Source organism: Camelus ferus, chromosome 3 (genome assembly GCF_009834535.1).
Source record: "Camelus ferus isolate YT-003-E chromosome 3, BCGSAC_Cfer_1.0, whole genome shotgun sequence".
Classification (NCBI taxonomy): domain Eukaryota; kingdom Metazoa; phylum Chordata; class Mammalia; order Artiodactyla; family Camelidae; genus Camelus; species Camelus ferus.
The window spans coordinates 113,712,530-113,736,351 of record NC_045698.1 but is presented as its reverse complement, the minus strand read 5'-3'; the positions used below and the strand labels follow the sequence as shown (position 1 = coordinate 113,736,351).

The following is a 23,822-nucleotide window of genomic DNA, read 5'->3' as shown; positions in this document are numbered from 1 at the left end:
AGGCATTCTCAGCCCAGTTCCCTCCCCTCTTCCATTCCTGACACATCTGGGGACAGACCAAGTCACCCAGGCGGGATGGGAGGTGGAGGTCTCTTTTCCAGCTGCCTGTGAACTGACACACGAAGCTCTCCTTCACATGCCGTCTTTCAGTTGTGTTTGCAGCTCTCACCATCCCTACGCGCAGACAAATCCCCACCATCTCTCAGGCTCAACTGCATGTCACTTCCCCAGGCCTCCCCCTGGCCTCCCGTTTCATACTCAGTGTCTTCCTCTTCTGGACCAAGCACATGAAAACACCTGTATCACCCCCACCAGACTCTCAGGTCCATGAGGCCAGGCACCAAGCCTATCTGGTCCACCTCTTCATCCTCCAGCACCTAGCCGGGGTCTGACACATAATAGATGCTTATTAACTGTTTGTCAAATGAATGTTTGTTGAGTCCACTAACTCACCCTCAGATAACATTTATGTAATATTAATAACAATTGTCTACATAGTTCAGTAGTTTACCAAACACCTCTATGAGTGAGTGTCCCAACTCTGGGGGGAAAGACAGTGCAGGTAATATAATTATTATTTGTCCTACTTTTCAGAAAATGAAACACCGCCTAGGAGGTAACTGACTTGTCTAAGGTGGAGAAACCAGCGTTAGAGTTTGAATGCTTGCCCGCGTTAAAATTCTGACTGTAAAGCTTGGGTCATTTTCCATCTGTTAACCAGATGCTCTAGTGGCTAAGTGAAATACTGGTAGCTAGTGGAAGGAACAGGGAGAAGCAAAGGCCAGCCCTCTGATAATTTTTCTTTCCTCTAGTGTCTATTTGCTACTAAACATGGTCACTCTGCCTGTCTGGGAGCTGGGACCCTCAGGCAGGATGCACGTCTCTCAGTGACTTGAGTCTGGGCCAGACAGTGAGGCCTGCGAAGCCTCATCTTCTGGGGAGGAGGGAGAGAAGGGCTGGGACGCAGGGGCACCTGACCATTATTATGTATGTACACTGCTCACATCTAGACAGAGTCCACACCAAGGCACACGTACATATAAACACACACAGCATGAGCCGCTGCACAGACAAGTGCCACTCAACACCACACAGTCTTATGTGGTTACTGCCTACTGACACACGTTTAAACATGCACCCAACACACAGCTATCCAGCCACCATCGTGTGCACCCAGCAACTGAAGCACACCTCCACTGCACACCATGCTGCAACCTTGCATATGAACATGCTTACGTGCAGACACAACCCTGATGTACGTTTGGACACATGCACTTAAGCACACACTAAACACGTGCACATGGTCCATAATCACTCTCAAGCACATGCACATTCAGTACACAGGGACAGGTACTCTGTTAGAAGCCGTCATGCCCACAGCACCCCTACACCCAGAGTGGAACGAATGCTCAGGAACAAGCACACAGAGCCGCACCCTTGCACACGCCTCGGTGACAATTACTCTCGTGCACGTGAAACTTCAAATGCACTGACAAGTTCTACATAGAGAGCGATGCAGCCACACACCCAAGTTGTCACCAGAGCTGGAACCTTTTTCCAAACCCAAGAGAGCACGCCGCTCCGCCGGGCTGGCCCACGTGACCGGGCGGAAAGCGCTCCCTCCCGCCCATGACGGGATGGGAAAAGTATGCTTGGGGCGGGCGCCGCGGGAGGCGGCGGGGACGCGGAGCGCGGCCCAGAGCTTCGTGGCTGCAGACGCCTTGGACGTGGCCGGCGGCGAGGGTGAGTGTCCGCGCTGCGGTGGAAAGTGCGGGCGGGGAGAGGGAGGACAGGCGGCGCCGGGGCGGGGGTGGGGGGGGGGCGTGGGGAGGAGGAGGAGGTGGGAGGAAGAGCTCTGCGGACATCCCCTCTTTGCAGGCCGGGCAGCCCCCGGATTCCTGGCTCTCAGTCCTCTGCCTTATGAATTGTAACATGGATTGACATTTACTGAGCGCTTGCTGCGTTCCAGGCTCTGTGCTCAGCGCTTCCCTTGCTGTTAGTACTAGTTTTACTATTCGCTGAGCGCCTGGTTTGCGCCAGGCCCTGCCAGCCCTCCACACGAGCTGTCCCATTTCCAGGACAACAGGTTATCTCCACCTGCAAAAGAGGCACCATGCTCAGAGGCATTAATGACACGCAGGTTGCACAGCTAGTAACTGGTGGTAAAGGGGCTTGAATCCTGCTGAGTCTAACACCCAAGCTAGCAGTCATACTTACTTATCAAGCGCATTATCTCATTTTACTCTTGACATTTCTTTAATACATCATACAGACTGGCAAGCTGAGATTTGCACCTAGCTCTTCAAACTCTCTTCCCTCGCCCTTCTCCCCCAAACTAGTCTCCAAGCCCTGTCTTCTTTACTGTGTTCTTATTTCTCCATCCCCACTGCCGCTGTCCCCATTCCAGACCCTGCTTCTCCATTGAACGGTTGCATTGACCTCCTGCAGCCTCCTAGCCCAGGTCTCTCCTCTAACACCCGAGTCCTTTGCACAACCTCAGCGCAATCCTCTCCTGCCCTTTGACTGCAAAACTCTACTGCATGGAACCCTTCAAGAGTCCCCTCCTTAGACTGGCCATCTCCCAGAGACGCCACACTGAACCAGCAGCATAGTAGTAACAGTGTCCTATAAATGTGGGCCGATGCTCACTTAAGTGTTGTTCCAAGTCCTCTCCGCTCCTCCATTTCTGCTCTCCCACCTGCACAGCTCTCCTCTGCTTTCACTCTGTCAGCTGGTAATCACACCCACGGTGCCCACTTTCAACTGCCCCTCTGCAGACCCGCCACACTCTTCAGAACCTCACTGCCGCCCTTCATTCTGATACAAGTGCAGCACAAGGTTCATTTCTTCCCGGGTGTCTGATTTCTCCTCACCCTGAGCAGGGCCATGACCTTGCCTGTCTTCCCATACGTAAGCCTTAGTTTTATATCATTTAAAACAAAAAGGTAACCCTAACAATACTCATCATAAGAAATGCAAACAGGACACAAAGATGGAAGGTGAAAAGTAAAAGCCCACACGCTCCTCTACAGCTCTGGGAGGTAACTACCCCTTTAACAAGGTGTATGTCCTTTCACAAATTTCCCACACGTACACACACATCTGTATTTATGTGTGTACATCTTTCGTTAACTCAAAGAAAATCATACTTGACCTTCCATGCTGCAACTTGCTTTTTCACTTAGCAGTGTATCTTGGCCATCTTTCCGTATCTGCACATACTTTGCTCTTGTGTATAGTGTGTCGTCCCACTAGGGAATTGAGATTTCCTTCACAAGCCTGCGGCACCTCCAAAGCTACTCTGCCTCCATCAAATATTCAGCAAATTCCCCAAGAAGTTACTTCTTTCTCTGCAGGTTCCCTCCATTCTTCCCTATCTTGCTAGTCCTTCCCTCTTCTTCACCTGCTTTCGTAAGTCCCAGTCTCTGGTGCTGAATGTTCATCATGGGTTAACAGAGTCCCCATTTATGCTCACAGCTTCCCCATTCCTTCTAGGTCAGGGGCCTACCAACCTGGCTTGGCTTCCATGAGATGATGAACTCCTGCATAAATCAGATTTCTGTTAATCAAGTTCTCATCTAGGTTTACTTTTGAAGGGAATTCTATGCCAAATCTTTTTTCAAGGGGATAATCTTCCCTTGGATTTGTGCACTGCTGTAACTGGCTTATTTCTGTAATACACACACACACACACACACACACACACACACACACACACACAGCTGCCCTGTTAGTTAAGGCTTTATGTACACACGGGTCCTGTGCCCAAGCAGAGGGGCTGCAATTAGAGGTTGACAGAGGGACATGAGCCCTGGGCCCTGAGTCAACAGGCCTGGGTTCCATCCCAGCCTTGACCTGGGAAAAATGACTTCACTTTTCTGAGCTCTGTTCCCTCTTCTGCCAAGTGGGGATGATAATACCAGCCCTTAGAACTGTGAGGAGACTTAGACGAGCAAATGAACATCGAAGCTTTGAAATAAGAACACATAGCACACATGCAGGACACACACACATGGAGAATACCCTTTCCTGTGGATCAGGGTTGAAAACTCATATACCAACAAGGGCTGTGCGTGATATATAAGTGAAAAGGATGCACAGCATCTGGGAGTGGTGAGGACTGGACACTGAAGAATGTAGGTCCTGTGGATCAGTCTGCGAGGGCGGCTGTAACAAGGTACCACAGACGAGGTGGCTTAAACAACAACAAATTTATTTTCTCACAGTTCTGGAGGTTTGGAAGTCCATGATTAAGGTGACAGCAGGTTTGGTGTCTTCTGAGGCCTCTCTCCTTGGCTTGCAGATGGCCGCCTTCTAACTGTGACCTCACATGGTCATCCCTTGGTCTGGGGGTTGGGCCCAAATCTCTTCTTATAAAAATACTAGTCATATTGGATTAGGGCCCATCTATATAACTTTGTTTGACCTCAATGACCTCATTAAAGATCCTACCTCTAAATACAGTCTTACTTTCAGGTTTGGGGATTAGGACTCCAACACATGAATTTGGAGAAAACACAACTCAGCTCTTAACACTTTGTCCAAGAGATAGCCAGCCCTGCCAGAATGTTGCCAAATCCTCCAGATTCTAAAGAAAATTTAGAAATTACCAAAAAAAGTGTAATTGACTCAGAATATTAATAGCAGTTTCAAATGTACAACATAGTGATTCAGTATTTTTACACACTACAAAATAATCACCATGATAAGTATGGTTATCATCTGTCACCATACAAAGTTATTACCATATTATTGGCTATAGTTTCTATGCTGTACATTACATTCCTATGGCTCATTTTATAACTGGAAGTTTGTGCCTCTTAATCTTCCTCACCTATTTCATCCTTCTTCTCCCCTAATTCCCCTCTGGCAACCAACTGTATCTATGAGTCTGTTTCTGTTTTGTTGTGGTTATTCATTTGTTTCATTTTTTAGAGCCTACACATAAATGCTATCATATAGTATTTGTCTTTCTCTGTCTGACTTATTTCACTTAGCATAATATACCCTCTAGGTCCATTGATGTTGTCACAAATGGCAAGATTTCATTCTTTTTTACGGTTGAGTAATTTTCTATTATATATATCTTCTTTATCCATTCATCTATAGATGGACACTTCAGTTGCTTATATATCTTGGCTCCTGTAAATAATGCTGCAACGAACACAAGGGTACATATATGTTTTCAAGTTTAGTGTTTCTGTTCTCTTCAGATAAAAACCCAGAAGTACAATTGCTGTATCATATAGAAGTTCTATTTTTAATTTTTTGAGGAAATTCCTTGCTATTTTCCATAGTGGCTGCACCAATTTAAATTCCCACCAACAGTGCACAAGGGTTCCCTTTTCTCCACACCTTCACCAACACTTGTTATCTTTTTGATAACTGCCATTCTGACAGGTGTGAGATGGTACCTCATTATGGTTTTGATTTGCATTTCTCTGATGATTAGCGATGTTGAGCATCTTTTCACGTGTCTGTAGGCCGTCTACATTTATCCAGTTGCTTTATTAATGTTGAGTTGTATGCGTTTTTTTGTATATTTTGGATATTAACTCTTCATCAGGTATACTGTTTGCAAATATCTTCTCCCATTCAGTAGGTGGTCTGTTTGTCTTGTTGACAGTTTCCTTCACTGTGCAGAAACTTTTCAGTTTGATGTAGTCCCATTTATTTATGTTTGTTCTTGCTGTCCTTGGCTGATGCGACACACTAAAAAAATCTATTGCTAAGATTAGTGTCAAGAGTGTACTGCTTATGTTTTCTTCTAGGAGTTTTATGGTTCCAAGTCCTACATTTAAGTCTTTAATCAATTTTGAGTTCATTCTTGTATATGGTGTGAGAAAGTTGTCCAGTTTGATTCCTTTGTATATAGCCATCCAGCTTCCCAGCACCAGCTATTGAAGAAGCTGTCTCTTCTCCCATTGTATATTCTTGGCTTCTTTGTCATAGATTAATTGACCATACAAGTGTGGGTTTATTTCTGGGCTCTCTATTCTGGTCCACTGATGTGTCTGATTTTGTGCCAGTACCATACTGTTTTGATTTCTGTAGCTTTGTAGTATACAAAGTTTAAATCAGGAAGTGTGATACCTCCAGCTTTATCCTCCTTCTTTAAGATTGTTTTGGCTATTTGGAGTCTTTTATGTTATGTTTCCATACAAATTTTAGAATTATTTGTTCCAATTCTGTGAAAAATACAATTGGTATTTAGATAGGGATTGCACTGAATCTGTATATTGCCTTGGGTGCTATGGTCATTTGAACAATATTCATTCTTCCATCCGTGAGCATGGTATAGCTTTTCATCTGTTTGTGTTGTTTTCAATTTCTTTCATCAGTGTCATAGTTTTCCAAGTACAGGCCTTTTACCTCCTTAGTTAGATGTATCCCTAGGTATACTGTTTGGAAATCTTGATTTTAACATAAAATCTCCCAATTTTTACACTGGCAACAATTTCAAATTAAAAAAAAAAAAAACAATAAAAGCACAGTGCAATCTGTGGTTTCCATAAGGCCATTGATAAACCAGCTCGTCACCTCTTCTCTAGATTTTAACTTCCTCAGTGGCAAGGCCATCTTCCACAGCTCTCAGCCAGAGGTCCTTGCATGTTGCAATCTTAACAAAAAGCTGATCATTAAATGACTAAATTCCAGTGTTACAGCCTTGTTTAAATAGGGTACACCCATAGAAATCCTGCACCTTTGCATTCAAGTCACACTGCTGTTACAGCTGCCTTCAACGCTATTTATCCTGAAGCTCACAACTTCACCTCAGCTGTTACAGCTGCCTTCAATGCTATTTAACCTGAAGCTCACAACTGTTCGACTCCTCACAAGCTCACGGTTCTCACCATTTTACAGATGGGGAAACAGCAGACCCAGGTCTGCTTGTTTAACCTTCTTCTATTCTATCACTCACTGTTTTCATATCTTATGATTATATCAGATTACCATTACTAATTACTGAGTGCTTACTGTGGGTTGGTTACCACATGATCTTACTTAATGTTCACAATTACCCCATAAAGCCGGTACGAGCAATCATATTACTCAGGGAGGCATTCTTAAAGACTGCAAATAATTCAAGTTGGTGTAATTCAAAATTCACCTACTAAAGGATGGCAGGTATTTCTGTTTACCCATTAAAATTTCTGTTTCCTATTAGAACAGCCTTGCAAGGTTCTTGACAAATTTTTACACATAAAGTGAAACAATAAGTGTTTTTATAGCATGCTATTCCAAATTCAAATGATTCAAATAAGACCATACAGTATTGGTTTTCCCATTTCACAGACAAGAAAACTGAGAGGTTAAATAACTTAACAGAGGTCAAAGAGCTAGAAAATGACTCTTAATCATCTCACAACCACCAGCCCAACTCTGTGCTCTCGAAGGCCAGCCTTGTGTCAGATCTTTACAGTTACCCTGAATGCCCATCATGACCTGACCGAAAGCGACTCAGTGGAAGCCAGCGAGCCCAGGGAAGTCACGGAAAACACCTTTTTATCCCCAGCCCTTTAGAGTTCAGACTTTGTTCCTCTCCCTCAGTTCCTGGATCTGCAAGCATGGTCCCTTTTATACCATCCCAAGGGATTAGCTAACCCCCAGATTTCCTTCCTCTGCCTTCTGTATAGTCCTAAATGCTCCTTCAGAGAGTCTGTATCAAAAAGAAAAAAGGAGCAAGGTTTGCTTTCTTTGCTGGTCTCACAGGTATGCCAGGCTAGACCCTCAGTATAACCAGACCACGTGCCCTACAACATCATTTCATCTTCAGATCCCCCGTGTCTGGCTCGCCAGGCAATTAAGAATAAGCAACACCATTTATTGGGAATTCTCTTCAAGCCACAGCACCAAGCATCTGCATACGTGATATCCTATTTGACCTCCTGTCATTTGATGAGATAAACATTCTCCCACTGGTTCACCTAGCTTTGTACTGTGGTGCATGAACACACCAGGTGGATCAGGGGTATGGGCCCCAGCCAGACACCTCCATCCTTCCCTCAAGATGCAATGGCAGGGCAGAAGTGAAGGCCATGCCTCCCTAGGACTCTCCTTTGGTAGCAACAGACAGAAACTCAACCCAAAGTAGCTTACCGGAAAATGGAGAACTTACTAGAATACAGGGGCCTTCATGAAATGCCACAGGACTCACAGAGGAGATCAGGGTGATTCTTCATTGGTTCAACTGCTGTTGGTGACAATTACAGTTTTAAACAAGGTCTGAATTTTTTAAAACATTTTTTGTTGAGTTATTGTCATTTTACAATGTTGTGAAACAAGGTCTGAATTTTTTGTTATCATGTTTCGCTTTCAACATCTGTCATCTTGTTTGCTTTCTAGAAGGACAAACAATAATAAAATAATAATGTTAATGCTTTTATACCTGACCATATACCAGGCCTTACTCTAGGAATATTAAATCCCTGTCACCACTACCCTCTTAGAAGAGGTAGGTACTATTATTAACATCCCCATTTTGGAGAAGAGGAGGAAGAAGATGAAGGAGAGAGGATGAATAATTTATAGAAGGTCCCACAGCTATTTTGTGGGATTTCAACTCAGGGGGCTCTGCTTCAAGCTAACACAGTAGTCACTGTGTGCCTGTTAAGCACTTGAAATGTGGCATTAAGACGTGCTACAAGTGCGAAATACACGCTGTGCTTCAAAAACTTAGTGCTAATTTAAAAACGTAAACTACCTCAATAATTTTTTCACTGATTACACGTGGAAAGGATGATGACTGAGGTAACAGTGAGACATATTATAAAAATTCATTTCACCTCTTTCACGTGGCAGGGAGCCCACTTAAAATGATACACGTGGCTCAAATCCTATCCCTACTGGGCAGCGTTCTGCTTGGCCGCGTGGAAGCCGGCCCTCAGGAGAGAGCAGGCTAGGGTTCGGAACACCATCCGGCCTCCTTCCCCGTCCTCACACCCCACACATCAGCGGCATGCTTCTCTCACTGCGGTCCTGGGTCTCCGCGGCAGAGAAAAGCCGTGGGCAGGTCCGGGGATTGATGGCTCTGGCTTCAGCCGCTCCAGAGCCTGACTCTGGCGCTCACTGCGGGGGCAGCTGAGGTCCCACCTGAAGCAGCCCAGCGCCCAGAGGGGTGGGCTTCACGCCCCCAACACCACACGCCACGCGAGTCCGTCTGTAAGGGTTAGGGCGGATTTATGCGAAGACGTAACGTGGTGGTACGCGGGGCTGCCAGGCTGACTTCCGGTGTGCTCTCAGTTTCCGCTGAGACAAACCTCGCGAGATCTTGGCTTCTGCGTCATTGGGTCACACTTTGGCCTTGGCCTTCTCTTTCCGGACAGAGCCAGAAGCAGGGTCCGGGGCTGCAGGGAGGAGAAAATGGCAGATCACATATTTTCTGAGGTCTTTGGGCAAGTGGGACTCAAGACTTTTAATCCTCGGTGTTTAGACTCGGTGCTGGAGTGTTTCCAAATGGGCATCGGTCTGCAGGTCCCAGGAATGGGGACTGGTTCCTTGAGTGCGGTGCGAGGAACGGCAGCCAGCCCTCCCTCCTCCCGTGGGCCTCGGCTCAGCTTTTCAGACCAGCTGTTTCCAATCTGCTTCCTGGAATTTGGATTGGGAAGGGGGAGGGAATGGGGTGCTTTTCAGCACGGAATTTCCACTCCCATCAAAGCGAATTTTCAGCGAACATCATCTGCATGAGCTTCATCTGCGAGCAAGCCCCACCCCATTCCTACCACCAGCCCTTTCCTTTTAACTGCAAGCGCGGGAGAATTGCCCGGCTGGGTGAGGTTCAGGGGTCCCCCCAGCTCAGAAGTAGGCTCCCCGCCTGAAACACTCCAGGAGCTCCTGGTGGGAGGTCAGGATTGTGCTGTTAGTTCGGCTGCAGTTGGTGGCAGTTACGATTTTAAACAAGGCTCTAACTTTTGTCTCATGTTCCGCTTTCAACATTCCTTTTCTTTTTTGATTCTCAGAGGAACCCTATAAGGCAGATGGGGTGAGGGTTACATGAGCTGCATCTTACAGGTGAGGAAATGGAGGCCCAGCTAAGAGGAAATGACTTTTCCATAGCCACGTGGCCTGTGAGTTACAAAGGTAGGACTGGGACCCACTTCTTCTGAACGCAAGACCAGTGTTCTTGGGTTTCCCTCAGTAGCCAAGTGTGGCTTTGTCATTCTGTTGCTCCTCTTGCACTTTTTATTACGAGTGCGTTTTTACTGTGTCACGCTCTGGGTTAGAAAGCTTTGAATACATTATCTTATTCTCGTACCAACTCTGTGAGGTAGGTATACTGTGATTTCCATCAGACAGTTGAGGAAACTAAATGTCTGTGTTTCTCATGGCTCTTAATCACTGAGTGAAACGCCACCCTTCATTGTAAGTGTGTCACAACCTGATAACCGACAGGTCAAATTTAACTGAGTACAATTTATATCTTTCAGTCTCCGGGGGGATGGTGCAGAGGTCAGGCTCAGCAGCCTAGCTCAAGGCCCAGACAGGTGTCCCTGGAGTTTCTGCTGGCAGATCACATTCAAATAGAGTCAGTGAGAGACCGGTGTCCCCACTGCGGGCCCTTCCCACATCACAGTCTGAGTAGAGGGCCCTTGGGAGTGAACCCGGGATTTGTGTCCTGATGGCCAAGGGCAAATGGAGGAAGAGGAAGACAGTGAACCCCAGGCTGAAGCACTTCAGCGCCTAGTGTTTTCCTAGAACGTGTGTCTTTATGAAGCATTAGATACTTAGAGATGAGAAGCCCAAGTTAAAACCAGACTGAAGAACTTCATCTAAGTTTAGCAACTCATGATTCCATCTGGGGGGTTTAACCAACTAACAATTTTTTTCCTTCAGCAGGAAGACTAACCTGCAGGCTTCCCTATTCAATTCACACCAGAAAGGACGATTTAGGAACTAAGACAGTTTTTTAAGAGGTGAGGAAAGACGAATACTTTCTTTTTTTCTTATCCATGGAACAGATATTTATGGAGTACCTGGTATATATAAAATATTCTGCAAGCCCCCTTCCCGTAGTAGGGGGGTGGGTGGCCCAGTGCTCCAGAAGGCCAAAAGGAAGAAGGGATTCGAATTGGATCTGATGTGAGTTAGAAAAACTGGGGAAAGGAGAAAACTTACTTGAACCCAAGGATACCAGTGCCCTTTTTGGATTTAGACCACTTGTTTTCTCTTCACTGTGAATTTTCTTCAGAACAGAGACTGGGGTCTCAAACACTCACTAATCAAGAAAATATTTCTTGACCACCCACTGTGTGCAAGGAAGTTGGAAACCCTGGGAATGTAGCAGGTGTCCCTGCTCCCAAGGGGCTTCCATTTTAATGGGAGAGGTGACAGGCCCAGTGAGCAGGTAAGCAGACAGGTGCAGTGAATACAAGTGAGTTGTAAGGCCTGGAAAGACAGGGCTCCAAACGGAGACCTGTCTGCAAGGAAGGCCTTGGAGGAAGTGACATTTAAGCTGAAACACAGCTTCTCCCAGATGAAGTGCCAGCATGCCGAGAGGTGGGGCCCCTGAGTTGCCGGCAGAGGGGCAGAATAGAGCTTGGCCTGAAGGAGGCAGGTGCAGGAAGAGAAGGGAAGAGCCATGTTAGGGTGGATGCTGGGGGCCGGGTCCTTTAGGGCCAGGTCAGGGGTCCCCATGTTTGCTGTTCGCAGCCAGGGGCCACTGGCGTGCGACTGTCCAGGAGGTGGCGTGGCTGAGTTATGTTTGTAAACGATCCCTTCGGCTCATGGAGAGTTCCCCTGGGGGGAGCAGGAGACCAGGATAGAGGCTCTTGTTGTGTCTAAGCAAGGAATGAGCTGATGGTGCTAGGGGTCCTGGTCTTTGGGTCCAGCCCCTTGGGGACACCCCATGAACACTCCACAGTGGATTGTGGTGGGGTGTCAGGGCCCAGGAGACTGCCCCCATCACCCTGGCTGAGCCACATGTGGGTCTCTCAGAAGTCAGGAGGTTTCCTCAAGCGTCATTTTCATCAAATATCCTAAGGGAGAAAAAATAACACTTTTACATTTTCAAAACCATATGTTTTTCTGTGTGTATGTGTGTGTGTGTACAAAATGATATAATAAAAGATGAGATATCAAAGAAATTTCTCTATTGCTGTGTGTGGCTTTGGCATATGCTTCAATGTCTCTTCTGTAATTTGGGATATTTAGGAATTAAAATCTAAGAAATGCTGACATCATGGAAAGCATTTGGGCATTAGGGTCAGCCAAACCCAAGTTCAAATATAGCTTCTGCCATGAACTAGTTGTGTAAACATGAACAAATTAGCTTCTCAAGCATCAGCTTCCTCTTCTATAAAACAGGAAAAAAAAAAAACAGCAGGAAGGGAGCAAGGTGAAGTACGTTACGCGTGGTCTTCAGAGCCCCTCAGACGCAGGTTTGAATGTTGTCCCCTTTGCTCTAATTGTGTGATACGGGATAAATCATTCTACTTCTCAGAGCCACTGTTTCTTCCTCCAAAAAATGGGACAATACATTTACTGCCTTCATAGAGTTTATTGTAAACTTCAAATAAAATAATTCCAATAAAAATCTTTGCACAGTCCCTGGAACTTTGCAGGCATCCAGTTAAGTTGGTTTGCCTCTGCCTCAGTTTCCCTGTCTGTAACTGAAGGGGTTGGTCCCTTGGGGCTCCCCTCAAGTTTGTCCTTCTAAATTTGTTTAAAAGACCCTGCAAGAGTTAATCTATCTGGATGCCTTGGGGCCTTGGCCCCTGTCCTAGCACTGGGCCCCTATTTTTTTCACCCACGTGGTGTGGAGTGGAGGTTGGCGGGGAAGGTGGAGTTACAGGCTGGGAGCAGGGCTATTTGGAGCCTGGTCTTTCTTGGAGGTGCCCTGGAGGCAAGGAGACTTGCCTCTCCCTCCCTGGTAGGTTTGGAACCAGAACCTAGTCTCCCTGCCTGTATTTCCAAAACAGTTCCTGGCTAGGGCTGCCGGAGTCTCCAGGCTCCAGTTCTGAGAAATCCCTTCCTCCCTGCATGTTCCAGAGCCCAGCTCCTCCACCCAGCCGCTGGGGCCTGCCCTGGGCCAGCGTCACTGAGCGGGATCCCCTGTTATCCAGAGAGGCTGGTGCTGGCGGACCTGATGTGGGCTGGAGAGCAGACCCTCCTCCCTCCTGCCTGGCTTGTGTGGCTCGGAGTGGAGGTCAGAAGAAAGAGGGGAGCCTTAAGCAGAAACCCTCGGTTCCCCTCCCTCCTTCCTCTGTCGCATCCGGCAGTCTCGCTTTCCTGCCTGACTTGCAGACTCTCCTCTGCTTAGGAGACTGGCTCCCACCCGCTTCCTTCCTCCCTCCCTCCCTCCCTCCCCACATATTTGCAGAGTGCAACTTTCCGAACCATTTCATACCTGCCCTGAGAATTTGATTTCTCTTCTGGTGGCCCAGATGTGTCCCACCTCACAAGTAACACTGAGGCCAGTTTGGCAAGACTCTCACCAAGTAGACAAGGGAAGGAGACGGAGATTCCTGGGGCCTGGGGAGCATCTCGGACACAGTTTTCCAAAAGCCCATCATGCATGTAAACTTCTGCTAGGTTTGCCACATCAGCCTCCCACCTCTGCTCTGGCCTGTGCAGCCCATGTTGAGCACGGGTACCACCAGGGAGGCTTCAAACTGCAGCTCTGTCTGCCTCCCTCTACTCTTTGTAATTGAGCCAGTGAGGGCGCTCCCCATCCCCCTGCTAGTTCACTCCCACGTAACCCACTCTTCAGTCTTCATTCCCCCTGTCCCCCAGAGAAAGTGTGAGGCTGACAGGGCCGTCTGCTCCCTTCTCCACTCACCTCTCTCTGGGTTGAAGGAAGGAGCGGAAGGAGAGGTTAAGAGATGGAAGGAGGGTTCAGGTTCTTACTTGTTTCCTGGCTGGCACAGGGCTGGGCTCCTCTGCCCTTTGGGCCCGACAGCAGTGGAAGCTGTCTCCTTTGTGGGGGCTTTCTGCGGGCCCCTTGGGGGTTCCAGTGTTGGGCCCTAGGACTGGAACAGCTGTAAAGGCAGCCATGCATACTTTCCTTTCACCGGCAAGTCCAGGCCTCCCCCTGGGCTTCTGGTTTTCTGGCGTCCACCCTGCATGGTCATCACTGCTGGGCCCTTCTCTTTCTGTTCTGAGCCCTCTGGCTCAGGCTGCGAAACGTCTGGTACCTTCCACCTACCAGGGAGGGTGAGAAGGCAGTCAGCCCCCTTTCCTGTGCAGCAGAGAGCTCTCTCTTCCCCCTCCACCTGGGCCACCAGCCGCCCTCCCACCTCCAGCTTCCTTAGGCCTGCTGGTGTCAGGCACGGGCACACTGCCTCCACGGAGGCTGTTGCATTTTAAAATCCAAAAGTGCCAAGAGTTGTGGGATAGGCTTTCAAACTTTCCTTTGTCAGTTCTTCACTTTGGCCTGACCCTTGGATTTAGAATGCAGCCTTTCATGTGTCCTGGTGCCCAGGTGAAAATTTCTATTTTAACAACCTCTTTTGCTCATCCACTCAGTCTTTCTTTACATTCTCTTCAAAGGATGTGAAATTCCTTTCAGCTAAGTACCCAGAGCTAAACCTGTGCCTCTGTCAATCGCTGGCCTTCCTTGCATCCTAGCAAATGCTCTGTCCCAGGGTCCCTGGCACCTTGGTCCTGTCTGGGGGTTTCCAAGGTCTTCATGCATATTTGTGGGGGCTTGCTCAAGATTCTTTAAGAATAGGTGTGGACTTCTGTAGATGACAGCGCTGGTTGTGGAAGAGGGATATTAGAAAGGGTTATGGAGGCAGGAAAGATCCACTTCACCAAACTGAAACTGTTTTTTCTTCATCAGGATTATAGAAATTGAAAAGATAATAGCTTTGCTATTATATGATGTCCTGCCTTAAATAAAGGCAGTATCTGGTACTAAATCATCTCTACCTGGCCAGAGACACCCTTGTGACATTTAGTCTTTGAGGTCTGGAAAAAGAAAGTGACTTGTCCAAAGTCACCAGGTGGGTGAGCCTTGGGGCTGGCCCCCTGAGGACCAGCTCAGTGCAGTGTTGTAGTCTCCCTGCCTTGGCTTCTCTCCCCTTCATTTGTTCCCAGGGTTAAAGAATTGGAGGAGGCCAGGAGGAGAGATGGAGTTAGCCTGTTTCCAGAGGCAGCCCGGAGGTCTGGACAGGCTCCCAGGCCCCAGGCAAAGCAGGATGTGAAGGCAAGGGAGGTTGAGAGCCCAGGAGGGAAGTGGGAGCTGCAAGGGTGAGGCCTGAGCAGGGTTCCTGCCAGCGCCACGCTGCGGGGAGCCCCCTCATGCTTGAGGGCTTGGATCAGGCAAAGTCAGTGCAAGAACAGAGAGAAGCCCCCAAGGCTTCGTATCTGGAAAGAGAGGGCAAAGTGGAGTCTGAAAGTCTCAGTCAGCACAAAGGTAAAGGGACCTTAGAGAGAGATCCTCTAGTCCCGTGGTCCTCAAAGTCGGTCCCTGGACTGCCAGCAGCAGCATGCCTTGGATACTGTATAATGACACAAATCTTCCAGCCCCAACCCAGACCTACTGAATCATAAACTCTGGGGTGGGGCCCAACAATCTGGGTTTGAACAAGCCCTCCAGGGGAGTCTGATGCCCGCTCGAGCGTGGGAACAACCCCTTATTTTTCATGTGGGGGTGGGGATCGAGGCCCAGAGAGGGAAAAGGGCTTACCTAAAGCCACGGAGCAAGTTAGCACTTCAGAGTTCATCTCAGAGGCAGGAAGTGGCAGGAAGGAGTGGTCTCCCTCCTGTTTTCATTCCTGGGAGAGAGGCTGTTGGCTGCAAAGTGACTGAGCTAGACAAGGCACTGATTTCTGCTCTGGACCTTGGCTTCTGCATCTTCCCAGCGAGGGGCTGGGGGTAGATAGATAATCTCTGGGCACATAACACTCTGGTCTCTGGTATGGTCATGCTGTTGCTGCCCCAGCCTTAAAGACATGGTGTGAAATGAAGGCAGTCTGAGATTTGCAGTCTCCAAAAAATTATGCCCCACACCTCTTTTCCAGGAAGCTATTACAGGGTATGTGCCACCAAAATGAGGGAGTGAAAAATAGAATATAAAACAAAAAGAGAAAGACATTGGATTCGTAGAGCAGGAGATACAACCCAGGAGAGAGACAAAGAGAATCAGCATGATGGTGATAAATGAGGATCCTGGGATGACAGCTTCGCATTTACAGAGATCAGAACAGGTGAATAGAGGGGTCTAGGATTTATGTCTGCAGGAAAATAAATGGAGGAGGTAAATTACCTGACATATTTGATAATGTAGAAAATAGTAGTGTAGAGAACAAAGCAAATAAATGATAAAACTATCAATATCTCCAGTAAGAAAAGTGTATACAAAAAAAGTATAATTATAGTACAGTGCTCAGCTTAGCAGTAAACATTGCTTACAATCATTCAAAGAATGATTTTTGATCTAGTCAAAAATTGTATTTGAACTCCATGAGGGAGAAAAAAAAAATCCTCATCTGTCATAATAGGAATTCGAAAGCAACGTCTAAAATTGATAAATCAAAAAAATCCATATAAGCACATTATATTTTAATGTGGATAAATATCAGAAGAAAAGGCAAAAGCATTTGAGGGGTGGGAGGGAGTTTTGAAGTGAAGGATGGGTGGGACTGAACATCACACACAGTTTTTCATTATAAGCCTTATAATATTATTTAACTTTTTAACAATATAAGTGTATTTTTTATAATTTTTTAACTTAAAAAAAAAAAAGCAGACAATTCTGGATCTGCATGGCCTCGTTCAAATCCCAGCCCTGCCACCTGCTGATTCCCTGACTTAGTCATGCTGTGAAACTCTCTGAGCCTGCATTTCCTCCCCTGTGTCTATCTGGTAAGGATGCTGTGAGATTAAGTAATGCATGGAAAGCTCTTAGCCCCATGCACAGGAAGCCCTTGGCAGAGGAGCTGCAGTCATGGGCCACCAGCGCTGCTCAGGCTTGGGCCACCTTCGCTCAGAGCTGATACCCCAATTCTCACCCACTGATGAGCTGTGCTGAGTCCCCTGGGAGAAGCAGCCTAGTTGCAAATCATCACCTGCAATTTGAAGTATTTCTGCCCTTGTAACTTTCCCTTCATGCCACCTGTTCGAATGAAACCATGGATCGTTTCTCTCCATCCACAGCCCCTCCCCATCAGCTGTCACTGGGCTGTCAGTCCCGCCACTGCAGAGAAAGTGTCTTCTGGGTCCATGACTCAGTTCATCCAAACAGGTCCTCAGGATGTGATGACACTGTCCAGCTACTTGCATGAGATGTAGAAGAGAGTGAGAATCTGAAATACATCTGTGTCTCTCCCTGGTGCCTCCTCCTCCTCCCACTCTGAAAGCCTCTCTGACTGACCACCAGGTGAGCTCAGTGGCCAGACTCCCCACTCACAGCTCTCTTGCCTCCTCCAGGTGACCACCATGATCCCCTGGGTGCTCTTGGCCTGCGCCCTTCCTTGTGCTGCCGACCCGCTGCTAGGTGCCTTCGCCCGCAGGGACTTCCAGAAGGGCCCCCCTCAACTCATCTGCAGCCTGCCTGGCCCCCAGGGCCCAGCCGGCCCCCCAGGAGCTCCAGGGCCAGCAGGAATGGTGGGAAGAATGGGCTTTCCAGGCAAAGATGGCCAGGATGGCCAGGACGGGGACCAGGGGGACAATGGAGAAGAAGGTAAGCGGCCCAGTGCTTGTCTCTCCTGTTCCTTCCCACCTGCAGTTGACAGCATCTGACATGAAAGGGGTTTGTGAAGTTACGAAAACTCATATTAACTCATTTCGTTATAAACCAAATTAATGTCTCTTAATCGCTGTCACTGTTTATTCTCCGGAAAGGAACAGTGACCATCAAATCTTGTGTTCTTGACCTAGCTGTGCCACTGCTTTACTGAGTGACTTTAACCAAGTCTCCTGAAATATTATTTGTAACTCTTTTGGTTGCAAGTGACAGAAACCCAATTTATAGTCCCAAATGGAATTTATTGCCTCATACAACTAGGAAGTCCGAGAGCTGAGCTTCAGGAATAGCTGGATCCAGGAGTTCAAATACTGTTGCCAAGGCTCTGCTTCTCTCTGTGTGTTGGTTTGGTTCTCACAAAGGCTGGAAGTTGTGAGATGCCCACTGATGGGCTCAAGCCTACCTCCTCATGGCTTGATCCATAAAGTAAATCTCAGGATGACTGATCCTCCTTGACCACACGTGCAGCCTGAACCAATCCCTTTGACCACAGAGGTGAGGTTCCACCATTTGCTAGGACTGAGTCATGCTCCCACCCCTAGGTGTATGTGAGTGGGTGGTGAGGACAGTTGGTCGCTGAGATTGGCAGCCTCACTAGGACCACGTGAAGTAGTGAAGGGCACTTTCCCGAAAGAAGGGAAGCCAGGCAGGCACAGACAGATTGGAAACTCTCTACAGGATACCGCTCTTCCTTGATATTCCTTTTATCTCTAAATGCTACCAAGCACTTTTCAGTGTCAGCAGCACCCCAAAGTGTACACTTTAAGCTTGAGGGAAATCATAATAACTTTACATTGTATGGCATTTCAATATTGACATAGAACTTTTGAGTATGTGGTACATTTGCTGGTACAGCAATACCATCCCGTGAACGAGGTGCTCACGTTGCCCCCATGTGACAGATGAGGGCACAGAGCCAGAGAGACTAAGCTGAGAATAGCACATCGTAGCTCCAAGAACTTGAACTCTGAAAACAAACCTGGATACCAATTTTGGCAAATGACCTCACCTCTCTCCAAACCTCAGTTGCCTCACCTCTAAAATAGGGATTATAACAGCACCTACCTTGCGGGGTGCAGTGAAGATGAAGTAAACTGACCCGTGAAGCACCTGTCTCCGAGTAGACATACAGTAAATGGTACATCTAAGTCCCCCTTAACAGACTTGCTGAGCTCACCCAACAGGCTGGGAGCAGACTCCAAGTCCTGGCCTTTTCCTATTGCACCAAGTTAATTCCTCCAAGGGCACCTCCTCCCCAGAAGGATAACTATAAAAATAATGATAATAGGGGGAGGGTATAGGTCAGAGGGTATAGCTAAGCATGTACGAGGTCCTGGGCTCAATCCCCAGTACCACCATTAAATAAACAAATAAATAATAAACAAACCAAGTTACCTCCCCCCGAAACAAAACAAAAATAATGATAATGGCTTTGACTTGAGGGTATCTCACAATGTGTCAGGCACTGGATGACACTGTTCCCATTTGCTGACCACAGTGGTCGATTCATGTCTGAACACGTGCTCCAAGCAGAGCCAGCCAGTTTCCAAGGCATATGCTTTGTGACTCCTAGGGGTGAGAGGGGATCTCTGCGATTGCCCTTCTTCCCTAATCAAGAGCTATGAGGACATGGGTTTGGGGTTGTTTTTGGCCAACTCTCCTGCCCTATATTGAGTCGCCACTGAGAATTAAGCGAACACACCAAGGAAAGCAGAGTCGAGAGATGGAGAGTCCTGACACGTGTAACCCAGAAAAGCCAGGTCACCCTGGGACCAGTCACAATAAAGGATAATGTTCAACCACTCTCCCCTCCGACATACACATAGAAATCCATCTCTAGAAAGGTTTTGGCAAGTAAAGTCGGCTTTTCCTGAAGTTTCTCGAAAAAAAGGAAATCAAAAAGGCAGCACATCCAAAACACATCATAAGTGGGGAAAGGTGCAGCTCAGGGATAGGGTGCGTTAGCTTGCTCAAAGTCCACGGTCCCACCCTCAACACCTCCATTTAAAAATAAATAAATAAACCTAACCCCCACCACCAGAAAATACAAAATACATCATAAAACTTCCAGATAAGCTTCCTTATCTATTTGTCTCCCCCCAAAATTCGAATCCGAAATGATTCTGTCTTTATCGCTCCTCTTCTCATGGTCCCTTCTTGCATCTTTTGTTTCTTTTCATTTTTTTCAAGGAACGGCTTTTTTGACCTTTCTTAGTTTTATTTTGTTCCCCATTCCTTTATTTTTAATTACACAAGTAGTACCCAAATACGTTCTCAATGTAATGTATTCAAACAATATAAATAAAGCAAGATTCCTCCTTAATTCCTACCCTTCCTTGTTCTCCTCTCATCCTCCAGAGGTAACCAGTATCAACTGGTTAAATGTTCATCCTTCCTGGCCTCTTTCTACATAGTTACATATGTGTATAATAATACCCAGCCCCCTGAAAAAGGAAAAATAAGAATAAATAAATAAATAAATAAAAATTTAAACAATAATAATAATATCCAGCCCTGCCAGGCACTTAGCATAAGCATCCTGTTACTGAAAACTAGATGTTTAGTGGGGGAAAAAAGAATTATTTGGGATTTGATTCCCCAATTATTTAAAATAGGAAAAATTTAAATGTATTACATGTTAACCTAAAACTCTAAAACACAGTGAAATGCCTGCATATATACAAATAAGAAGCCGAGTGCCTTGTTAGGATGTAAAGTGCCTACAGCGTTGCTTTCTGATCACCCAGTTCATAGGCCAATGAGCAAGCACTATCCTTGTGGGCAGCAATGCTAGGTTGCAGCTTAGCACCAGCAACCTCCAGAAGCAGGCTCCTTGACTGACATCCACCATGCTTTTCAAAACATCTACACCCAACTCTGTCAGTCACTTTGTACCCATTGCAAAATTGTATTTCAACGTGATTCCAGTCATTACCCACATATGTTTTGTCTAAAAGATTGTATTGAGCTTGGGGGACAAAAAATATAAATGTTTCCTACATAACCATCAGCTAAAAATATTCTATTCAGTGAAATGCACATTATTAGAACATGGGTATTAAAAACCCAGAGCCATTCTACAAGTAAACATTACTGCGGGAATGTTCTGCAAGATATGCCAAGTATATTTAGCGAGTGTTTACTGTGTGCCAGGTGCTTAAATGGGTATAGAAATAGCTTTGTGGTTTCTTTTTAACAACAACAAAAAAATTTCTGCCGCCTGTTTTTTTCTCTTAACAGTGTATTTGAGAGAAATTTTTATATAATGCACATAAATCTGCCTCATTTTTTAAACTCCTGCACATAATGGATGGATGGTAATTTTTTCATCACTTCCTTTTGGATGGGCATTTAGTTGTTCTTCGTTTTTGCTGTTGTACAACTATTGTGCTGATATAAAAGCCCTGGCACACGTGGGCAGGGACCTTGGGCACCACACGGGGATTTCACTAGAGTCAGTGTTTTGAAGTCAAACGGCTTCGTCCAATTCTTTTTTTTTTTTTTTAATTGAAGTATAGGCAGTTTACAATGTTGTGCCCGTTTCTGGTGTACAGCACCAATTCCCATCTCAACCCATTACCAGCACAGCCCGTGGAAGGACTGATCCGGCAGACAAAACAGACTCTTCCTTGGAAGTCAGGAAAAGGGAAGGGCATGAATTGTTACAGATTATTTTTGCCCTGATCCACAGGATTCTGGAAGGTCAGTATCACCATGCCCATATTCCAGGTAAGCCTGGGAGAAGCGCCCCAGTTTACACCATGAGGATGTGCACCGAGTTCTATGCGACTCCGCAGCCTCCTTGTTCTTTCCGTTACCCAAAGGCTTGTGCTCCAAGGATGGAGAGCCCAGGGGCCAGCAGCCTCTGCCTTGTTCTCTGAGGTCCCCTCCGTAACGCCAGCTGCTCTGTCTTCCAGGTCCTCCTGGCCGGACAGGTAACCGGGGAAAGCCAGGACCGAAGGGCAAAGCCGGGGCCATTGGGCGCGCCGGCCCCCGCGGCCCCAAGGGGGTGAGCGGGGCCCCGGGGAAGCACGGCACGCCGGGCAAGAAGGGGCCCAAGGGCAAGAAGGGGGAGCCGGGCCTCCCGGGCCCCTGCAGCTGCGGCAGCGGCCACGCCAAGTCGGCCTTCTCGGTGGCGGTGACCAAGAGCTACCCGCGGGAGCGGCTGCCCATCAAGTTCGACAAGATCCTGATGAACGAGGGCGGCCACTACAACGCGTCCAGCGGCAAGTTCGTCTGCGGCGTGCCGGGGATCTACTACTTCACCTACGACATCACGCTGGCCAACAAGCACCTGGCCATCGGCCTGGTGCACAACGGCCAGTACCGCATCCGGACCTTCGATGCCAACACGGGCAACCACGACGTGGCCTCGGGCTCCACCATCCTGGCTCTCAAGCAGGGGGACGAGGTCTGGCTCCAGATCTTCTACTCAGAGCAGAATGGGCTCTTCTACGACCCTTACTGGACCGACAGCCTCTTCACGGGCTTCCTCATCTACGCCGACCAGGACAACCCCAACGAGGTGTAGGCCGGCCAGTGCTGGGTCTCCGAGGAGGCCAGTGGCTCCTAGACTTGTGCTTCCAGAGCAAGACCCCTGAACTGTCCGCCGGGGACTGGGAATCGGGAGCTTCTAACCTCAGGCCGACCTCTTCTACCCCTGTTTCCCTCCATCATTAAACCCAAGCTTTTTAATTCACCCTCCCGTCTCTCCACTCGCTAATTTTCTCAGTATGCACAGTGTGGCAGGCACTGTGCTACACTTTGGAAGTCACCTCCGTGAACAGGACCGACAGAGGCTCTCTCCTCGCGGGGCTTACACTCCGATGGGAGATACAATTTACAAATAAACCAGCCAATAGCGTAATTATTGGGCCAGGATGGAAATGCACAAGCCATGGTCGAGAGTCATAGGAAGAACAGGAGACAGGGAAGAGGGAGACATTGGTTCTTTCAGATTTCAACTTTTCAGGTTTATTACATACAGTAAAGTCGACAAATCTTCAGTGGACAGCGCAATGAATTTTTACCTACGTACATCCTGTCACCTGTGTGTTGATCAATAACAGAATATCTCCAGCCCCGCACAACTCCCCAAGGCTCTCTGAAGTCCCCTCCAAGTCAGTACCAGAAAGAGGTTCAGTTTTAAGCGGAGCCCTAAAGCAGAAGATAGAACCAGGCAGGGGTCCGGGCAGGGGTGACCTGGCAGAAGGAGCTGCAGGTGCAAAGGCTCTGATGCAGGAAAGAGCTTGGCACATCTGAGGACCTGCTGAAGGCCAGAAGGATGGGCGAAGGGAGAAAAGAGATGGGAGGCCTGGGGTGCGAGGCTGGAAGGTTGTTCAGAATCTCACAGCCTGTAGCAAAGAGTTCATTCTACTCTAGAAGGGAAGAGTCGGCGTGACATTCACACAGGGGTAACCTGGAATCTGCTTCTTGCGGGAGTCAAGTCAGTGCCCCACTGAAGTGCTTCATTATTAGTTAGAAATCACCTGCAGACCCACTTCTCAATCAGGAAGATACCCGGGGTATCCACAAGCCTGAGAACCACTGGGCAGGAGTGATGCCTGTACACGAACTTGCCCCCTCCGCACGGGTTTCCAGCGCGCAGGGATCTAAGCGGCTGGTGCTGAGACGCCCTCCCCACCCCCGAGGTCAATTACTGCCGAGAACTTTCTTATGGAGGCGTAGGTCCCAGGCAGACTGTGCTGACCAACTTGTAACCGGAAAGGCGAGGCCAAGAGGGCCCCCTCGAGGACAGAAAATGCTGCCTGGAGTGGTCCTGGAAGGTGTGGCCCCCTCCATGAAAAAAAAAATGGATTTACTTTAAAGAACTCTGTTTTCTTTGGGCTGTAGAAAGTATGGGGTTGGGACGGGTCTGAGAAACCCAGCAAGGGGTCTGGGGCCCAAGCAGATTAGTGTGTGGTTGGGGTCCTGCCCAGCACCCCTGTAGGAAGGGGCCAGCGTCTCAAGGGGCATCTTTGTCTATAAACAATTATTTTTTTTTTTTATTTTCCTTTCTCCCTTTATTTTACATTTTTTAAAGAAGCACCTGTAGCCACTTCCTCTTCCTTCCCCCAGGGATGCAGGCATTTGAAGGCAGTTGACTCAACCCTGTGAAGCCTGGGTAATAAACCCA

At 47.6% G+C, this 23,822-nt stretch overlaps 1 protein-coding gene across 4 annotated transcripts; it reads left to right on the top strand.

Moving 5' to 3' along the window:
* Positions 1-1,598: 1,598 nt before the first annotated feature.
* Positions 1,599-23,514, top strand: C1QTNF2 (C1q and TNF related 2). 4 transcript variants are annotated; one of them, XM_032477228.1, is made up of 4 exons: positions 1,693-1,743; positions 10,837-10,913; positions 17,371-17,623; positions 21,604-22,248. In XM_032477228.1, exons 3-4 carry the CDS (start codon positions 17,380-17,382, stop codon positions 22,215-22,217), a joined length of 858 nt encoding a protein of 285 aa, XP_032333119.1. In that variant the 5' UTR covers positions 1,693-1,743; positions 10,837-10,913; positions 17,371-17,379; the 3' UTR covers positions 22,218-22,248. The 4 variants fall into 4 exon arrangements, with proteins under 4 accessions (XP_032333117.1, XP_032333119.1, XP_032333118.1 ...); XM_032477227.1 differs by having other exon boundaries at positions 1,707-1,743; positions 10,834-10,913; XM_006177975.3 differs by lacking the exon at positions 1,693-1,743 and adding an exon at positions 9,987-10,080 and having other exon boundaries at positions 10,834-10,913.
* The last annotated feature ends 308 nt before the right edge of the window (positions 23,515-23,822 follow it).